Raw genomic sequence first — 18327 nt, forward strand, 5'->3', positions numbered from 1 at the left:
CTTTTATATCGTTTAATAACCTTGTATCCCTTTTATTGCCCTGTCCTTTCTTCAACCTGATAGCTCCCCTTACACTGTGTAGGAGGATCGTGAACTTGGCAAAAAGCAATGCATAATGTTGAACAGTAAGCTTTCTTCCCAAACCTGAGATGGGGGAAAGAAAAAAAAAGAAAAAAAACACTTTTACAAGCTCTTCAACGGAGATCATGGAAAAAAATATGGCAGGGGGGAGAATATGAAGGTATATAACTACGGGGGAGTACAATAACATAACAGCAGCCAAAAGACAGAGGACAGCAAGTCAGCAGGGCCGGGGGGGAGTGAGGCTTTCCACAAACAAGGAGATCGTTTTGTGGGTACGATGAAGGGAAATAAATGGTAGATGATGGCGGCGAAGCACAGCACATGTGCACACAAACACAAGCATATTTCAAGGGGGGAAAAGGGAAGGAGTTAAGAGTGGTGAAGGAGTCTGCCATAACTTTGGCAAGGGAGGAATTCACATCAGGTTCAGATGCTGTTCCATAAGGCAAAGTCAGGAAGCGTCATGTTTCTTTTTTGCTTTTTTTCCCCTCAAATGTAGCAATCCTTTTCCATCCAGTAACAGTTAATATCCCCCTGCTGCTATCCCAGGCACGACTGTCAACAATCTCTGCCCTCAAATAACATTTCTGGAGAGCATGGGTGAATAAATTAACATATTAACGTTGGAAGAAGTGGAAACTAATGAGTGATTTGTTTCTCCCCTGATTGGAAATGAGTGAAATGCAATTTGATGAAGGAAACTATGACTAAAATAACAGAAGACTATAAATCTACAGCAAGTGAGAGCTGAGGAAGTATCAGTGTCAATGTTGTTCAGGACAAATAAAATGGGAATTCAATCAATATGTTTTTAGTTGCTCCTCTGTGTCCCATTTCCTTTAATATGTTCCCCATCTGTTAATAAATGTTTCAAAATCAGACATCTGAAAACGTTTGAGTCAATAACCCATCGATACGTATGCTGCACTACACTGTTATTTTATATCATTTGTAGATGATGTTAGAGTTCATCGCCAATGCCTGTCAGTCATCCACTTCTGAGCCCTGTACCATCGTGAGCAAAAATGCTCCAAACCAGAAAGTTGCCGTTAACGCAGGAGTTGCTTGATTCAAAGTGTCTCCATGTTTGTGTTTTCTTATTAAAAGGTGCCCAAACCAAGAACCAAAACGTAATTTCCTTCTTCTGCAGGCAGCTATTAGTGTGTTCCTTTCATTCGTGCCGTTGTTCTTTGTGTTTTCATGATTAGCTGCCTGAGTATACTTTGCTGTTTAGTTACACACATGTGGCGTTTCAAAGAAGGAGATCCTTTAAAAACCCAGCAAGGGGATGTATGCTGGTGGTGACAGGAGACAGTTTTCTTCATCAGAACCACAGCATGCCAAAGCGGTGACTACAGTGGTGACCCAACTCCTGTGTCACGGCAACTCTGAGAAGACACGCTCCCTAAAATTGTCTTTGCATCTTGTGACTGGTACTATTCTATCTGCCCACTTGAATCAAATTCAATTTCACACTTGTGAAAGCAGCCAAATATGGTTTAGAGCTGAGGACAGAATTCAAAATTGCCTTATGTTAAACAAAATTTCTTTCACTGTGGCTATGAGTGAAAGAAAACATTTTTGAGACGGCCGAAGAAGCCATTATAGGAACAGTAAATCCAAAGCGTCTGCATTGTGTTGACACAGCTTCAAAGAAGTCACTGTGTTCTCTCTTTATAATCTCCCCAGCATTATATCGAGATCACCTTATTAGATTCGGTTTCTTAACTTTGCTCTTTTTCTTTTTCAGAGGAGTTCAGACTACGACAATATTTTCAGTGTTAAAGCACCAGTGATTCTCTGAACCACGTGGCAGCATCAATGAAAGTGCACCATACAGGATGTACAGTATATCTAAAGCCATATTTCTGGAATCATGTTGCTGTCGTCACCCACGGAGCAGACTGACATCCATCACCCGGGCGCTAAAATGGCCAGTAGCCACATAAAACAAACCTCGTCTCCACGGGTTTGCTTTTGTGCTCCTCTTCTCCCGGTCCTTATTACCACTATTATTGCTAACACCTAAAATCAACACAATGTATTTTTTTTGCTCTTGCCTCCCACCTTCCCTGCCTCCCTGACTGTTCCTCTGACATGCTGCCACTATTGATGTTGGACTCAATTCAACAGCACCTACACACGAAGCCGCAGATCTGTCTCCAGCTATTCTCTGCCTCCACTGAGCGAAGCGCGGCTTGGTGAAACTAAAGCGGCATAAACGGGTTTGACACTGCTGACCTGCTGCCGCTTAGACCGAACCGTTTTACCCTTTTTCTACCTGAAACCGGCGGTGCAGCTTCTTTTTGGGTGGATGCACTCCTAGTAAATGTAAAAAATGGCTTCTGTTAAAGTATGTGCTATCTACTCTGGGTTAAATGCAGAGGACAGAGAATACGCTTCTTCAGCAGTCAGAGAGACAGGGCGATGAAAAGGCCACATTTTGTGCCTTTTTCACCTGCAGGAAAATCTTCAAGATCATCTTAGAATTGACTGTCACAGTATGAACTCGGTGAATTAAACTGTCCATGCCTGGCCGCTGCTGCTCACCTTTTTCTGCTTGCTCGGCCTTAAATTGCCATAAAATGCAATTTTGTACTCTGCACCTGAGGCAGTACAGGAATAGCAGTTTGGCGAGCAGCGCATTTAGCGGGGAAGGTGATGATTTTTCTTGGCGGTTAAGGCTAGATGGAGCCCAGAGGGACTGATGGGTGTTCTTATATTCCTGTGGTATTACAGTATGTGACCTTATGTCATCTACAGTAGAGGCCAGAGATGTCAGCGGTCACGGGGTCAGCACACTGAAAGGGCCACGTCAGCTGCTATATCTGAAATAACTCCTGGAGAGATGCTTTGAATTCCGCAGCGGTAGGTCACCATGGCTATTAAGAAAAGTGCCATAAGCTGAGGTTCAGTCAGAGACATTTTTATCCGTGAATTGACCAATTATTACAGAGACTTGGAGTCGGATTTATTGGAGAAAGGCCACTCTTTGAGGGAGCTCTCAGAGATCATAGTCATTGTATCTTAGAAACAACTATGTCAAAAGCCTCAGTACAAAGCCAATAATTCCAATATGGTTTCAAAAATCATAATATCCCTGCTAAGCTTGGATGCTAATACACATTTTTTAACTCTTTTATATCTCCTTGTTCTTTTTTTTTCTTGCCAAAACCAATGTAGATTGGATAGTGTAGCAGATTAAGTTTAAAATAATCAAAATCAAAAGCGGGTAGCTCAGCAGGTAGAGCAGGTCGGCTAGTGATTGGGAGGTTGCTGGTTCAAATCCTGCCTGCCAAATTCTGCCATCAGTGAGCTGGCGACTTGTCCAGGGAGTACCCTGTCCTCGCCCAGACGCAGCTGGGATTGGCTCCAGCAAAAAAAAAAAAACCCACAACCCCATGAAAGGGATACAGCGGATACAGATAATGGATGGATGGAAAATCAAAAGCTGCACATCATATCAGCCAGGGCTGCGTTGCAACATAATAATGTTCCCATTATGGCTGAGAGCCATATCCAAATCACAAGAATAAAGGTAAAATATTTGACAAAACAGCATAATAATGAAGCACCATAGAGCTGCAGAGATTCTCCAGCCTACAAATGTTGATGTCTCAGTGAAAGATAACATGCTTGTCTGGTACACGCACCCAACAAGTGTCACATCATTATGTTTTTAATAATTTTTTTCAGTGATAATGGAAAGTGTGATGCAATCACTAATTGTGACTCATATCATCTGTCAAAAATAATTGTAATTCGCTTTTTTTGACTGTATTATGCAGCCCTAATATCAGATGTAAAGGCAACTTTTGACTGTGCTGTTCAAACTGTCAGCACACACAGACAGGCAACACCTCCCAGCGTGTCACTTCAATTTGATGAAAGTTTTCCAGTTAAGTCTTATCATTTTTTTGTTTTTTGTTTGTTTTTGTTGTTTATTTAATTGCTCTGCACCCCCAGCGTTTGGCACTTATAGCTCATTAAAAATAAAAAAAACAATTGAGCTACAGCTGTTAATCAAATGAGTCAGAAACATTTAATCAGTATGTGAATTATTGGATTTCTAATGTCCTTTTTGAAAGGGAATACGTAGATGTCTACTTTTTTAAATGCTTTGATGGCAGTATTATATGTTCTTTCAAAACCCAATAAACAAAAAGGGAACTTTCAATCAACATCTCATCTCATGCAGTTTATCTAGTTTTTAGATTCTAGGTACATGCTGCCACCATTAATTGAACTATTACTTAACACCGTAGTGTTTCTGCATATCTCAGTGTTGTAGTTATTCTTGCAAATGTTAAAACAATTTTGAATATAATATAGCATTTTTGAGTTTTTAAATGTAATGTTGGTTTTAACAGTTGCTTTTACTGCTGCTGTTGAACCCAAATCTAGTTAGAGCCCAGCACACCTGGATGAATATACTGAGTATGGTTGTCAGCTAACAGGCTTTGTCATGGTACAAATTTTGACACGTCACTATAGAAGCAGCACAGGCATACTTCATAAAATCATTGATGGCTGAATTCCATTTAGGCTTCAGGGTCCTGGTATTATGCCTGCTGACGTACTCTCACTATGTCACTGATTACTGAAACACACAGAACCAAGATATGGTTAATGTTTACACTTGTGACTTTCCTTCTATGAAAGGTTGAGAAATTGCCGTACAAAAGGCCCACTGCCAATAAGTTGATGAGCCAAGGATGCTGCACCATGAATCAAACACACTGTGGTGGATAAACTAAACACAAATGGATTGCTGTAAGTCCAAACCATTCATTCGGGCAGATCCGAGAGGTTTTCACTAAATGATATATGAAAGATATTTATATGTAGGTGACTTGGGCAAGTGTTATATTTAATGGCCCCAGAGCTCCTTGTAACATCTGTGTTTTCCATGAAATAGCAGTTAATATTCACGGCTTAATGTCAGCAGAGCCATAGAGGTGACTAATAAAATCGTGAAATGTGAATGTTAATTCTCTTGCGAAATACAGATCAAACTAAATGCACACCGCGGTCATAAAAAGTTATTATGCTGCGCCCCAGATATATAATTTACCCATAAAAAGACCATGATAGAATATGCTTACTCAGACACCATGAATCTCCACAGGACACACACAGGAAATGTTGCAGGTAGCTAAGAACTGCCCGAGGGAACAAAGCCCGTATGAATAATCTATGTCTGCAGGGATCAAAGAAACTGGAAACTATGCTGGTGAAGTATTTCTCACCAAAATGTTACTTTGAGACCAGCAAAATCTCAAGGTGAAATCCATTCATACAAGTGGATTCACAGGCAGGAACAAAGTGTTATCTTCATGAATATTTCATGTTCAGAACTGGTGAACTTGTAGATTTGTGCTGGAAGGGCCAAAAGCGAGCCATCCTAAGTGCCTATTGAGCCAATGGAGAGAGTCTAAGTCTAAGTGGAGGAAGCTACTGTAGCCCATTTCTCAGCTCAGGAAAATTTACTATTGATATGTAATTTAATACAAAATATAGTGCATCTAGTCCATAGAGCAACTGGTTGTGAGAATAACGACTGTAACTTAACTCACATCGAACTCACCTCTGCTGAATTATTTCGGTTAATTCACGTATCAGTCCCATTTTTGCTACATAAAACCAGCACCAAATACTTATAACGAAGAGCTAGATAGTGGATGCAGAGATGGCACCTATTCAATCCAGTGAGAATTGCTAGTACACTACATTGCAGTTGCATGACTTAAACGTCACCACCACTAAGCGTCTTACAACCAGTTGTCAGAATCAGAATCAGAAGTTACTATACACATGTCTTAAATGAATCAATTTATATGTTGTAAAGTTAGAGTAATAATTGTTTGCAACAGTCTCTTCTGTATTCTCATTTAGCCATGTGTTAGCATCCTCGGTTATACACGTAAGCGCTCTATGATTCAACTGTGGGATGTTTAATTATGTATTTTATGTCGCAGAGCAAAACGGGTAAATGTGTTAAGTCTGTGGCAACCACAGACCTTGTTTCAGGCATTTAACCGAAAAAACCCTTTGAAAAAACCCATAGACTTGAGACGAGGGAACCAGATGTGCAAAAATGCTAAATGCTAACAGATTTCTGAGTTTAAGGACTACAGACTACACCACTGTACTGGATGGACTAAAGGTAGCTCTAGCATGCTCCCGTCTTGCTAAAATATTAGCTGTCACTCCCTACTTTACCAAGCCTCCACATATTTCTCCACATAAGTTATTATGCATGCAATGAAAGAAATCTGTTCAGTGTGTGCTCTTAAATATGTAAATAGCTTACCCAATGAACAGTCTTCCCCGAAAAAGCCTTCATCACAGATGCACTGGCCATCCACGCAACGGCCGTTACCGATGCAGTCATTGGGACACTTCTGGATGCTGCAATCCTCGCCGGTGAAGTGCGGGAAGCACACACATTTTCCATCCACGCAGTGTCCTTTGTCGTTGCAGTTGTCTGGACACATCAGCTGGCTGCAGTCCTCACCTGTGTAGCCCTGGTGGCACACACACTTCCCATCCACACACCGGCCGTTGTCATTGCACTCGTCCGGGCAGGAGGACACCGAGCAATCTGGGCCTTCCCATCCCGGGTTACAGAGGCAGCTGCAGGTGTCGTGTTGGTAGGTACCATGACCACTACAGCTTGTGTCCACTCCTTGAGAAAGAATAATTCAAAAGGTGTTGTTAGGTAAATAGTTCATATTACACATTCTAGTTATTTAGCATATTCCTCGTAAGTACACTCAATAATAAATTACTAACTAAGTAGCTTCCTGCCCACAGCACATCGCCTCTTTCCACTTGTTCACCCTAAATTGTGGGTCAGGAGTTGTGGCGCAGCTCACCTGCAGCGCCACCTCTTCCACAACATCCCTGAGTGCACTGGGTCTTCAGGTAGTTGACTTCTTCCTCCAGCCCATTGACCCTGTATAAGAGTGACTTGAAGCTTTCCGACTCCGCACAGTCACACGTTGGTGTCTGCAGCCTGATGTTGTGTCTGAAGACGATGTCGTTATCTCCATTGGTAGTCGTCTTTGTCTCCAGACCTGCAGAATGGGATTGTCATTATCTAGATGCACTGTAATGGGTCACATTGCTTACACACAGCTATATAGGATATTTATTATAGTGTGAATTCTCTCTACTTTCATTTGTCATCTGCATTCCCTATTGCTCAGATTTCTTATTTTTTATTTATGACCTGTGTCATCCTGGTTTGGCAGTCGCTCAAGTTTACAGCTGCCGCTCCCCGGGATGTCGATTTTGTAGACGTGGCTGAAGGTGACTCCCTGCTCTGGGGCTGAGGGGTCCTGGTGGTTGTTGGTGGAGTTGACAGGTGACATGGTGCAAAGCAGGGCCAGCAGGCACAGGGCCCTCCACAGGTGTCTGGTGGTCATGACTAAAGGACAAGGTTAGAGCAGATCATTGTTAATTCTTCATAAAATACACTTGTTTATTAGCGCACCATGAGATATATGTGAAGATAGCCTGTAGCTGCCGTGTTTGTGTTGTATTGAGCTGGAGATAATTAGCTTAGCTTAGCTTAGCCTAGCTTAGCGTGAGAGAGGAAGCAGTGGTGTTGTCAATATGATGACAAGAATGCAGGAAGTAAATGTTAAAGACATGAAAAAACATCCTTTTATTTCGGATCCACTCTAAAAATTAAAGGATAAAATAAAAGTTATTTTGGCCCAGACTCATCATCCAAATCTGTTTTGCAGTTATGGTGTAATGCTGATGACAAACCAACCAACAAACCAACCAACTAACAAATAAACAAACATGGGCAAAAAAACATACCATTCCTTGGTGGAAGTAAAAATTAGTTCCAACATGTTATAATTGACTGGAGGCAGTAGCAGTGGTACTGCTTCCAGGCTTCATGGTAAGCTTGGACATAATAGGTACCAATCTTAGTGTTCAGCTCACAAGAGAATGTTCTCTTTAAAGAAAAAAACAACAACATTGTGGTAGGGAAACTAATCCAGGCAAATGCAATGCTCATAAGCAAATTTCTCTAAAAGTATAATTATGTATCTAAATAAAGTTGTTTTGACCTTACACAACAGATATGTCACTGCCAAAAAAACTCAGCTCCTCCCTGCTGTCCGTTGAGCAGATCGAAATCACTTCCAGAGTCTCATAGTGTCATGACACAGTGCTTCATAAGGAGATTGTATATAAATTCCATCTGTTATTTTAGTGTGAGTTTATAGATTTTGCAGAGATTGTATCTTTGGCATATCCAATGTGTAACAGACTACCGAAACTGTAGATGTTTGTCGTCATGGCTGGCTGGAGCTAAGTTTCCAGGTTGGAAAAGGTCACATTTGTACTTTTAAGTCAATGTTTTATAGAAGACCGTGAACAGAAATACTATCTGGACAATCCATAGGTTACATTACATTCACTCAGGCATGCTGCTGTATATTTAATCGCAGGAAACCTGAACCATTATGTCACCCTGGTGTGTGTGTGTGTGTTTGTGTGTGTGTGTGTGCCTGTGTGTGTGTGTGTTAGGGCTCTTATTCCACCGTATGGCAGCAGAAAGTGAACAGTCATCACTTTGCCAGAGATCATTTTGCTATAAAGCTCAAATTGTGCTCAGTCAGGCGTTTCCGAGCTTCAGAGAGTGCAGCAACTTGTCCTCAGTGATGATGTCATTGTGTCTAATGACAGTGATGTCATGTGAACTTAAACCTTGCAGCGGCTTCCCCAAGGAAGCAAAATTACATGCTGTCAAAAACGGTGGGCCTGTTTTAACCTTCACAAGGTCTTTTTTACGGACTTTGGTCTGAATTTAAAAGTTCGAATTGTGGCAGAAGGAACTTCTGACCTAACTGTGCTAAGCTTGTGTGGTCTATGGAAATACAAAACCTCTAGCAGGGTGACTTAAAGCTCTGTAATAAAGTGTTGGGGGCCCTGCTATAATGCTTGACAGCTGGAAAACTCCATAGACATATAGTAGCATAAATGCTTCAGTAAATCTGTTGGATTTCTTTGAAATCACACAGGATTATTGAATGGAATATGCATGCACTGCAAAACCCCAAAGTTGTTGGTGCGCATTCGTAACCAAAGGAGAGCGTTTGAGAGCGTGACATTGTGACAGAAGAAGAAATCTTTCCTCATTCTTTTGTATTCTGGGCAAAGAACGCTTCAGTTAAAAACTATGAATGTTGAACAAATATAAGTTTTGTGAATTTATTCTGTTATGCTGATGTTTCAAACCCAAACATGTCCTCATTGAGCATCAAAGACTAAAACAGATGGAAAAGACGAAAATGTGCAGAGAGAAAAACAGATCCTATAAATCCCTCTGGACACTGTGTGAGCATTGGCAGAACATTAAAATGTCAACAAGTGGACATAAAGCCTGCCAATCCTCCAACCACCATTATGATGCCATTATCATATTAACAGAGATTCTGAGCAGGGAGAGTATCTGACAATTTCAATAGCTAAAGTGGAAAGCTATTTTACTTTTTTTTCAGTGAAGTAAACTTTGGCTTCTTCTTCACCCTGTGATGATTTACGCAGGGTGCAACTCAAGTACTTCTGTGACTCAAACTCCTCTGGTCCTTTTTTAGGGAGACAAATAGATGTATAATTACCACAACCTGTTTCTGACAAGTCCAAACTCAACATGGCTGACCTTGTTTGGTTATTTTAGCTGTTGCTGGTCAAAAGCTTGAGGTCGGAGACTAGTGCCAGTGCACGAAACTCAAGCTATGACATCACTTGGTATTGCTTTTTTTGACTCAATGCGGTGGGCCAAAGACTTAGAAGGTGTTTTATCAATGGCCAAGAGACGAGGTTGAAAAGAGACATTAGGAGATGGAAAGAGATTGGAAAGTAAGGGGAAATGGCGATGAAAAAACTCAAAAAGTAAGAGAGATTAAGTGAGTGAGAGAGAGTGAGGAGGTGATAGAGGGAGTGATGGAGAGAGTGTGTTTGAATCAGTGACAGCCTAGCAGTTAGCCACATTATAGACAGTATACTATAGCCGTGTGGAATGTCACTGAGCACTGACGCGAAGAGATGCTTAACAAGCATGTTTATAGCTCCCTGTCAAGATTTTATTTGATGCTCCCGGTCTTCAGGCCCCTTTCTTATTTCTCTTGGAGGAGATAACACCGTGACCTTCCAAGCATAGCAGAGGGCCACCACTGACTGCTGAGAAAGTCCCGGTGCGGGAAAGAAAGGCAGATGTAGGGATTAATAGAGAGTGGAAATGGGGAATAGAGGGGGACATGAGGCAGAAACATTTCAGAAATGCTCCTGCATGGATAGATGATGGGTGGATGGGTTGAAGAACAGTTGGATGGATAGAGAAATGGAAGATATTTTTACTGATGAATGGACGGATGATGGACGGGTGGATGAATGGTTAATTAAATCAGTTGGTCAATCAATTAATGAATAAGTACAGTTCATGGATGCTTAAATGAGAGGGTTAATGAATGAAGACATTAATGACTGATGATTGTGTAGAGAGGTGGATGAATTGACAGATGGATGAATGGATGGATGAATGGATGGAGGAAAGAATGTAGCATATACGGGGTTTTTGTGTTCATTAATTTATTGGATCGTTGGAGGATGTAGGGGTTTGATAGATGGGTGGAGCAATACATAGCAAATGACAAAAGAATGGACGAATGGATATATTCATGCATGGATGGATGGATGGATAGACCAGTGGATGGATGGATGGATCATCGTTTGGCATCATTGTCCAGCACATTCAAAGGCAGTTGACTGTCATTAGTCAATGTGCATCAGACCGTAGGATAAAGCGGGAAAACAGAATGACTTCAGGATCTCCTCACTCAGCACATGGCCCATCCAGATAGCATTTCAGCCTGGCGTTTCAAACCCTCTAAAGTAAAATTCAGCATGTCCATAAACGCAGTTAAAAATTCCTCCCAGACAATAACCTCTCTATGTCAAAGCAGAGCTATGTCAATGGGCCTGTAAAATGTTTGTTGACTACCTGCTGATGTGTGTTCACTTTTTATATGGTGCACAGGATTCTGTCTACTTGTGTACAGTATGTGTGTGAAACTTGTCATTTACAGCTCACACCAATGGGGGTGGGGGAGGGGGGGGGGATTCCCTCCAAAGGTAACAGCAGCAATTTAATGACCTGGAGACAATACTGTCTGGATCCACAGACACGTGAAAGCGTCCCGACAAGCTGTAGGGATGTTTGTGTGTTAAATGTGAAACAGTGGATGCTCTAAAGTCGAGGATACACAGAGGAGCAGGGGGGGGAGACCACCAGTGAAACAATGACAAACAGCTGTAGAAAAAACTTCTATAATGGGAATGCAGATTCACACCAAGAGACACGCAGAGAAGGAGACTTGGTCAGTCTGTGCACATTTGCCCTATACGCTCTAGGGAGCCATTAAGCCTCGAACAAAAAGGCCAACTGTTTTGCCAGGTTTCGACGCAGGGCAAATCTTACTGGTTCAAACCTACAATCCGGAGTACGACAAGAAGAGAGGTTTTTTAAAAAGTAGGTACAGGAAGATCGTGCTTTTATGTGCGGTTGCAAACTTGCGGACATTCCTTTCCCTCACGCTTTCCCCTCCTTTGCAGCAGCTTGCAGACAGAGCAGGGAAAGTAAAATGAATAAAACGAAGCTGAAAGCAATTATCGTCTGAGAGCAGAGCTCATATCTTCATGATTTTGTCTGCCTCCTGCTGCTGCTGTACAGACCACTAGTAGACCTCGATAAGGACCTCGGTATAGCGGCTCCATTCCCTTTAGTGGGGTTGTCAGATGAAAGCCTAACCAACTGAAAAGATAGAAAGAAAGAACACAACTGGAGCATTATTAAACCAGCTCTAACTCTGAGACAGAGATAAGTTTTTCAAATAATAAAAATGTGTTTTGAGTAGCTTTCATGTGGCCAGGGGTCATTTTCAATCAGTGAAAGCAGATGAAAAAACTTCAACAGGAGTCGTGAGGTTTCCATGAAAGGACTCATATTATGCAATCTGAACACTTTCTATAAGCCACCCACTCAGGGTTATGTGTCTCTCTCTTTCTCTCTCTCTCTCTCTCTCTCTCTCCGGCTGCCTCTCTCTATCATTTTGCATGGCTGAGGGCCCACATCTGTAGCTCATTTTCGCAAGGGCTTCTGTGTATTCCCCGAGCCAGCACAGTAGCATTAAAGGTAAATCTACTGGATCGACGGCCCTGTGAGGATATCTATCAGCCCGGCACATAGTTATTATAAATATTTATGTTGTTATCCTGAAGGAAAATTAGCACTGGCAGCTTTGTTGACACACAATATGGCATTATCTACGGGACAATATAACGTGGAAAGTACCTGGATATACAAATCGTAAATAATACCGCAAATATACAGCATATATTTGAGGGATTAGAGGCTGTCACAGCTGCATCAAAGCTAAGATTACTTTGTTCATTTACATAATACTGTTATGTTTATAGGTTCAAATTTGAAATAATATTGTTTAATAAAATTTTTTGGATATGCATTTTTTAGATATACTGCATAATACATTCAGTAACCCACAACAAAAAACAATAGCACTGGATAAGAAAGTATTCAGATTATTTAGTAGGTAAAAGAAACAATGCACTATAAGAATAATAAATTATAAGTAAAAGTCTGTTACTGCACTAAAAGTAGTAATTATCCAGAATGAACGATTTATTCTTAATATATTAGAAGTCAGTGGTACCTTAAGGTTGTAGTTGGTCTCATTAATACTGTGTTATACTGTTTGTCAGTGAAATATGTAATAATTCATCATAATCTTTTAAAATGTCTCATGGATTATAGCTGTAAACTAAAGTGGAGTAAGGTGAGAAAATAGAACTACAAGTACAGTACTTGAGTAACTGTACCAAGTTACTTTCCACCTCTGACCAACAGAGTAACAACGATGAACACATAACGATACTCAGTGTGTCAGTCCCCATCACGCATCAATATTTACACCTGACCAAAATCTCAACAACTTTCTTACAGACACACTTCTCTGTCGTGCGTCCCAAACTAACAACAAGACCTGCTGCAGGCTCTACTGGGACACTTGATAACTTCCAGGTGTAGAGTTAAACTGAGGGGAGGCTCAGACGGATGGAGAGAAATAGAGGGAGATGGGAGAGAGAGAGGCACGCTGAGAGAAAAAGCTGAGATACAATTTGTAGTGTGAAAAAGATTGATGGATAAAGAGCTTCAAAAAGGGGAGAAAAAAAAGCATAATTGGTCCCTGAGGAAAAAAATAAACAAGAGCACTTCTGAGCACAAAAGAATTAACAACTTTAAATTAACAGCTGTTAAAGGGCTTTTTTTGTCTCTTGACAGTCATTAAAACTACTTGCATTTAGGCTACCACTTATTCAGAAATGTTGTAAAACAAATATTGACAAAAAAAAAACAAAACTTCCAAATAAAACTTTATTTAATTGGACTAATCATCCCCAGTAAACCAGAATCCTAAAATAAAAAGACACGCTGAGGATGGTACAAATTAAGCTCCATGTGTAAATCTAAGGGGAAATTACAAAATAAAAAAAAAAAAAGTTGCCTTACCCTTGAGTGTTTTCTTTAACTTTCTCCTCCTCTACTCTCTCTCTCTGTCTTTCTGTTCTCTGAAGGACTGAATGTCAGCGAGCCTCTCCCTGTGCCACCTGTTGACAGGCCCCAGCCAATGATTCAAAGACGTCTACGCTGCCAGTGACTTTTGCTCTCTCCCTCCCTCTTCAATTGTTAAAAAATCTCTCCCAAAATGCCTACAGGCCAATGGGCAGTTAGTTTGGGAGTGTCTCCTCTCCTCCTCTCCTCAAGTGATTGACTGAAAGGGGAGAGGAAGAGGAGGAGAGAGATAATGAGCAGCATTTACTTCTACACCCCCAAAGCAAATCGCTCTCTACCTAAACTTACCTTGCTTCTTCATAGTCTCATGTTTTTAATAACTTTTTTTTGTGCTCCCTGCATGTGCTTGGTTACAGTAGCAGAGGAGGCTGACATTAATCTCTTTAGCAGAAAAGAGTGCAGGGCATTAAACACCACAGTAACTGGATAAAGGTTGGATTCAAGGGGGCGAAGGGATGGGAGCCAAGGAAAATGTAGAGTCAGCTTAGGATAGAAGAAACACCAGGAAGTGGTTATATTTCACAAAAAGGATGTTATAGTCAAAACTGTACACAAGAAACACACAGAAAGACATATAAGAGAGGGCAGATCTGAACTCACATGACATGGATACAGCAGATGGAGTAAAGAAAAGATGAACAAGAAAACATCTCTAGGGGCGTTTCTTGGAATAAAACATCCTGGGGGTATGGGCGCTTGAAAAAAATATGATGGAAATCACAAGGAGCATTTATTCTTGGTCGGATGATTGGCAGTGAGAAACCAAAATGTCTTGATTTGATTTGACATTTACGCACGGTTCTCTTCAAAATGTTTCTCGGCTATTAGTGTGAAACCAGGCCACCTCTAAGCACGCTGTGAAGAGACAGGACAGGCCAACTCCTTCAAGGCGACAGAAAGAAACCCAAGCGGCGAGATGAAAAAAAAAACAAAAAAAACGCCCCCCTCAGACTGAATTATGAAGACTGTAAAACATGCAATGAGTTGATATTCTGGTTCAGCTTGTGCACACAGACAAACAGGGACACAACACACACACACACACACACACACACACACACACACACACACACACACACACACACACACACACACACACACACACACACACACATCAGCATGACCAAAGACCCCAGGTGTCAAGGTTGGCAATACGTTACGCTGACAGCGACTGCTTGTCTCTAAATATATGAGTAAGGTTTCGAATTTCTGCGGGAACACAGACGACGGTGGGATTGTTTATGTGAAACTGGAGCTGAAGCTGTGGGGCACGTGTGGTTGTTTGCACAGAACAAATGCTGCTCGAACTTGTCATTTTCACTCTTTGACATGTTGGACAGTTATAGGTTTTCGGCCCCTCGGTTTTGTCCTCAAAATCTGATAGCAACTACCAACAACACAATGTGAGTTTATCCATTTATTTAGCCTATAATGGAGGTTTGAAAGCAGAAGGAAATGGCGCCAGGCTGCCAGCTCGGTCCCAATATTGGCCTGTTTTCAACTTATAAAGGTCACATGACTAAATGTACGTAAACAAGGAGCAATACTATCATTCATTTGCTTTCTGACAAAAATCTGACGCTTTTAAAACAGTAGTTTTACTTTCCACCGAGCAAAGAGGGATATTCCGTATCTAAATTTTCCCCCATAGAGAAGCGAGGTACCTCCCCTCTCAGAGGACTAACATGAGATCTTATTTCAGAAATTATATGTACTGTAGTTTAAAAAAAGGATTCCGATCCTATTTGAATTACACACAAGATGTTAGTCGATTTAAAATATAAAACAAAGGAAATCTCAAACTGTGAGAATAAGTGATTAGAAAGTCTACACACTCAATAGTTACGTAAGTGATGTCATCTCGCTCAAAACGACCCTTGTAGAGTCGGTCCTGTATATCAGCTAGCTCACAAAGCTCACTAATTCTTTTCACATAACTGCAGCTGTATTCTCACACTTGCTGTGCTTTTGACGTATATTGTGGGACACAATTTAGCTTAGTGAGCAGTTACACAGAACTAAATGGTAACCACCGTTACCACGAACTATTATTTTTTGACTTGCAGAAATGCCTTTAAATTGTAAAACATCATAGCCCATGGGCAATTCATGGCACAATTCAAAAAGGATCCAAATGTATTTGTCTCTCTCCACTGACAACAATTATCATCACATGAGGCACACTGCAAAGGACAGCACTCTCCCATCTATGTTGGCCAACTTTGTCTGTCTCCTATTTGGTGCTGTGGAGGTGGTGAACAATGAGTTTATCAGAGTGTAATTCTTCAAAAATGGCTTCCTGCTGCATCTGGAAACAACGCTGATGAAACCGAAACCAAGTTGTGGCCACTAAACTTCCCAGTTCTGATGTTTTCAGAGCATTCCTCTGTACAAATGATACTTCTCATATCACACGTGCTCATCTGATCCTTTTTCAGCCTGGAAATATTTACTTGAGCTGCTATAAAGTGAGGCCAGAACGTTTTTTGTGTACCGAGGATGCAATGCTGATGATAGGTTAGGATGAATAATGTGTTTCTTTAATATCATATTTGCCACTTTTTAGAAGAAAGGGTAAAGATCAAGGATTACATCGGTGGCACTGAGAGGCAACATAACTCTTGAGAGATAATATCTGTCATTCTGCTGCTGCGTCTGCAGAGCTTTTAGAAGCAAACTGGTTCACAGGACCAGCGACAGAGATGAATGAATCACCGGATGCTCTGTAACAGCACAGTCATTACAGAGAGTTTACGTTTCCTCACGGATGTTAATGTGTTACCGTGGAACATCAGTGCATGTTCAGACTCAGACTCGGTCCTGCAGCTGAACTTCTAGCCACCCTACTAATTTCCGTTATCAGAGAGCTGTGAAACTAGGACACTTTCAATTAAACTATGCCGACAGAACAAAGACTACAAAGATTAATTAAGTTGCCTTGAATTCCACTTTATCATGTTGAAAGGTTCTTTTTAGCAAGTACAAAACTGCTCAGCCTTTGTCCTTAGAAAGAAAACTCTGAAGATGTAAATCTGGAGCTATATTAATTAACTCTGACAGAGTGGAGGGTAAAATCACATGAAATTTTATTTTTAATTTTTAAGGAAAGAAAGGAAGACTGATCTGATTCCCCCATTAAAAGAACATAACAGAAGACTTTCTCCCTCGCCATACTGGTTAGACTTCAGAAGAGTGGGTATAGAACAGTACTAACAAATGGCACTTAATCAAAAAGAAAAAAAAAAGACTTTAAACTCCATGTTTTTCTCTGGTCCATAGACCTCCCTTTAGATATCTGTCACAGTTAGGTGTAGGCAACAATAATACCTGGTTAGGTTCAGGTATCAAAAATATTTAGTTAGGTTTACATAACAACTATACTTGGTTAGGTTTAGGAAAACAGTGGTTTGGTTAATCATGTTCAAGAAAATATAACTTCACCCATTTTTCTAGTCATTTTACTGAAAGTAATGACATGTTTAAGGTGCCTGTTAGTTGCCTAACTCAAATGTTTGGACTTAATTACTGGTACAAGGACACAAATATCAAAGGGATTGGTCTTCATTTTACAGAACATACTGCAGTTCTCAGGGGAACAAGTACTATCATCATCATATACAACCGCTCCCAATGATCACAGGATTTTGCAAGCCGTTTAGCCACTTTTTCAGACATCTCTAGATTTTGACCTCTGACAACCAACCTGTGAATCTGTCCCAGGCTGCCTAATAAAAATATATAATTATTGGAACATTCAACAAAAGATTTAATTTCATACTTCCTTTCTATGGAAATACAACTTCCTGCATTCTTGAGATTAGTCAGTTGCTGTAGTTCATCGTTTCCTTTGCCTGAAATTTTAAAAATGATAATGTTTACATTCAATGAGACAGTCAGGAATCTATTCATGCTTAATCATTCGTTCAATACTCCCTATGGCATCTTTCAACCTCTCCTTACTCTTTTGAACTTAAAATGCGTTAATCGTATTTGATAAACCGAGAGGAACCTTGAGCTTCAGTGAATATGAAGAAAACACAGAAAGTCAAAATCGGCACATTTAACTCCATTCATGCACTCGTCTGTTGCTCGGACATGCTGTGTGGGAGGTGATGACATTTACAGCCCTTCACGGGACAATGAGAAAATATTTCAAGCATGCTGCTATATTTTCAGGGAAATGTGACTGCTCCTCATTGTAAGTGCTCGCTGGGTTTCATCCCGATTCTGGGAAACGCACCCCACACCAGCAGCAGATGTAACAGAACTTCTTCACAGCGGGGTGAATTTTATATGATGTTTCCTTTAATGTGATGCGTGTCTGTACTTTGTTTCCGTTCTCTGGGAAAGAAGACGGTCTCTGAACTCTTATTAGAAGTGCCCACACACCTCTGATTTTCCCTTCAAGTTATCCCTGTTCTCTTTTCTGCCAGATCTGAAGTCGATTGTAAATTCAAAGCTGCCGAATGAAGGTGTTCTTGATATCAAAATCAAAAAACCATGACAAGCTAAAAGGTCAACATAGTTACTGGATGACTGGACTAATCCTATTGATCTGGCCTTTA

The 18327-nt window shown here is 40.8% G+C and overlaps 1 protein-coding gene across 2 annotated transcripts in view; it reads right to left on the reverse strand.

Moving 5' to 3' along the window:
• Positions 1-18327, reverse strand: part of tnn (tenascin N) — a 66583-nt gene that overhangs the window by 26364 nt on the left and 21892 nt on the right. Inside the window, exons 1-4 of one of the 2 annotated variants that reach the window (XM_037083171.1) lie at positions 13700-13720; positions 7319-7516; positions 6963-7163; positions 6398-6772 (exon numbers count right to left, since the gene is read on the reverse strand). In XM_037083171.1, the coding sequence (XP_036939066.1) occupies positions 6398-6772; positions 6963-7163; positions 7319-7514 (772 nt within the window). In that variant the 5' untranslated portion in view covers positions 7515-7516; positions 13700-13720. Of the gene's footprint in view, positions 1-6397; positions 6773-6962; positions 7164-7318; positions 7517-13699; positions 13721-18327 lie in introns of those variants that run through there. The other variant, XM_037083170.1, reaches the window with a different exon arrangement.

Source organism: Acanthopagrus latus, chromosome 21 (genome assembly GCF_904848185.1).
Source record: "Acanthopagrus latus isolate v.2019 chromosome 21, fAcaLat1.1, whole genome shotgun sequence".
NCBI lineage: Eukaryota > Metazoa > Chordata > Actinopteri > Spariformes > Sparidae > Acanthopagrus > Acanthopagrus latus.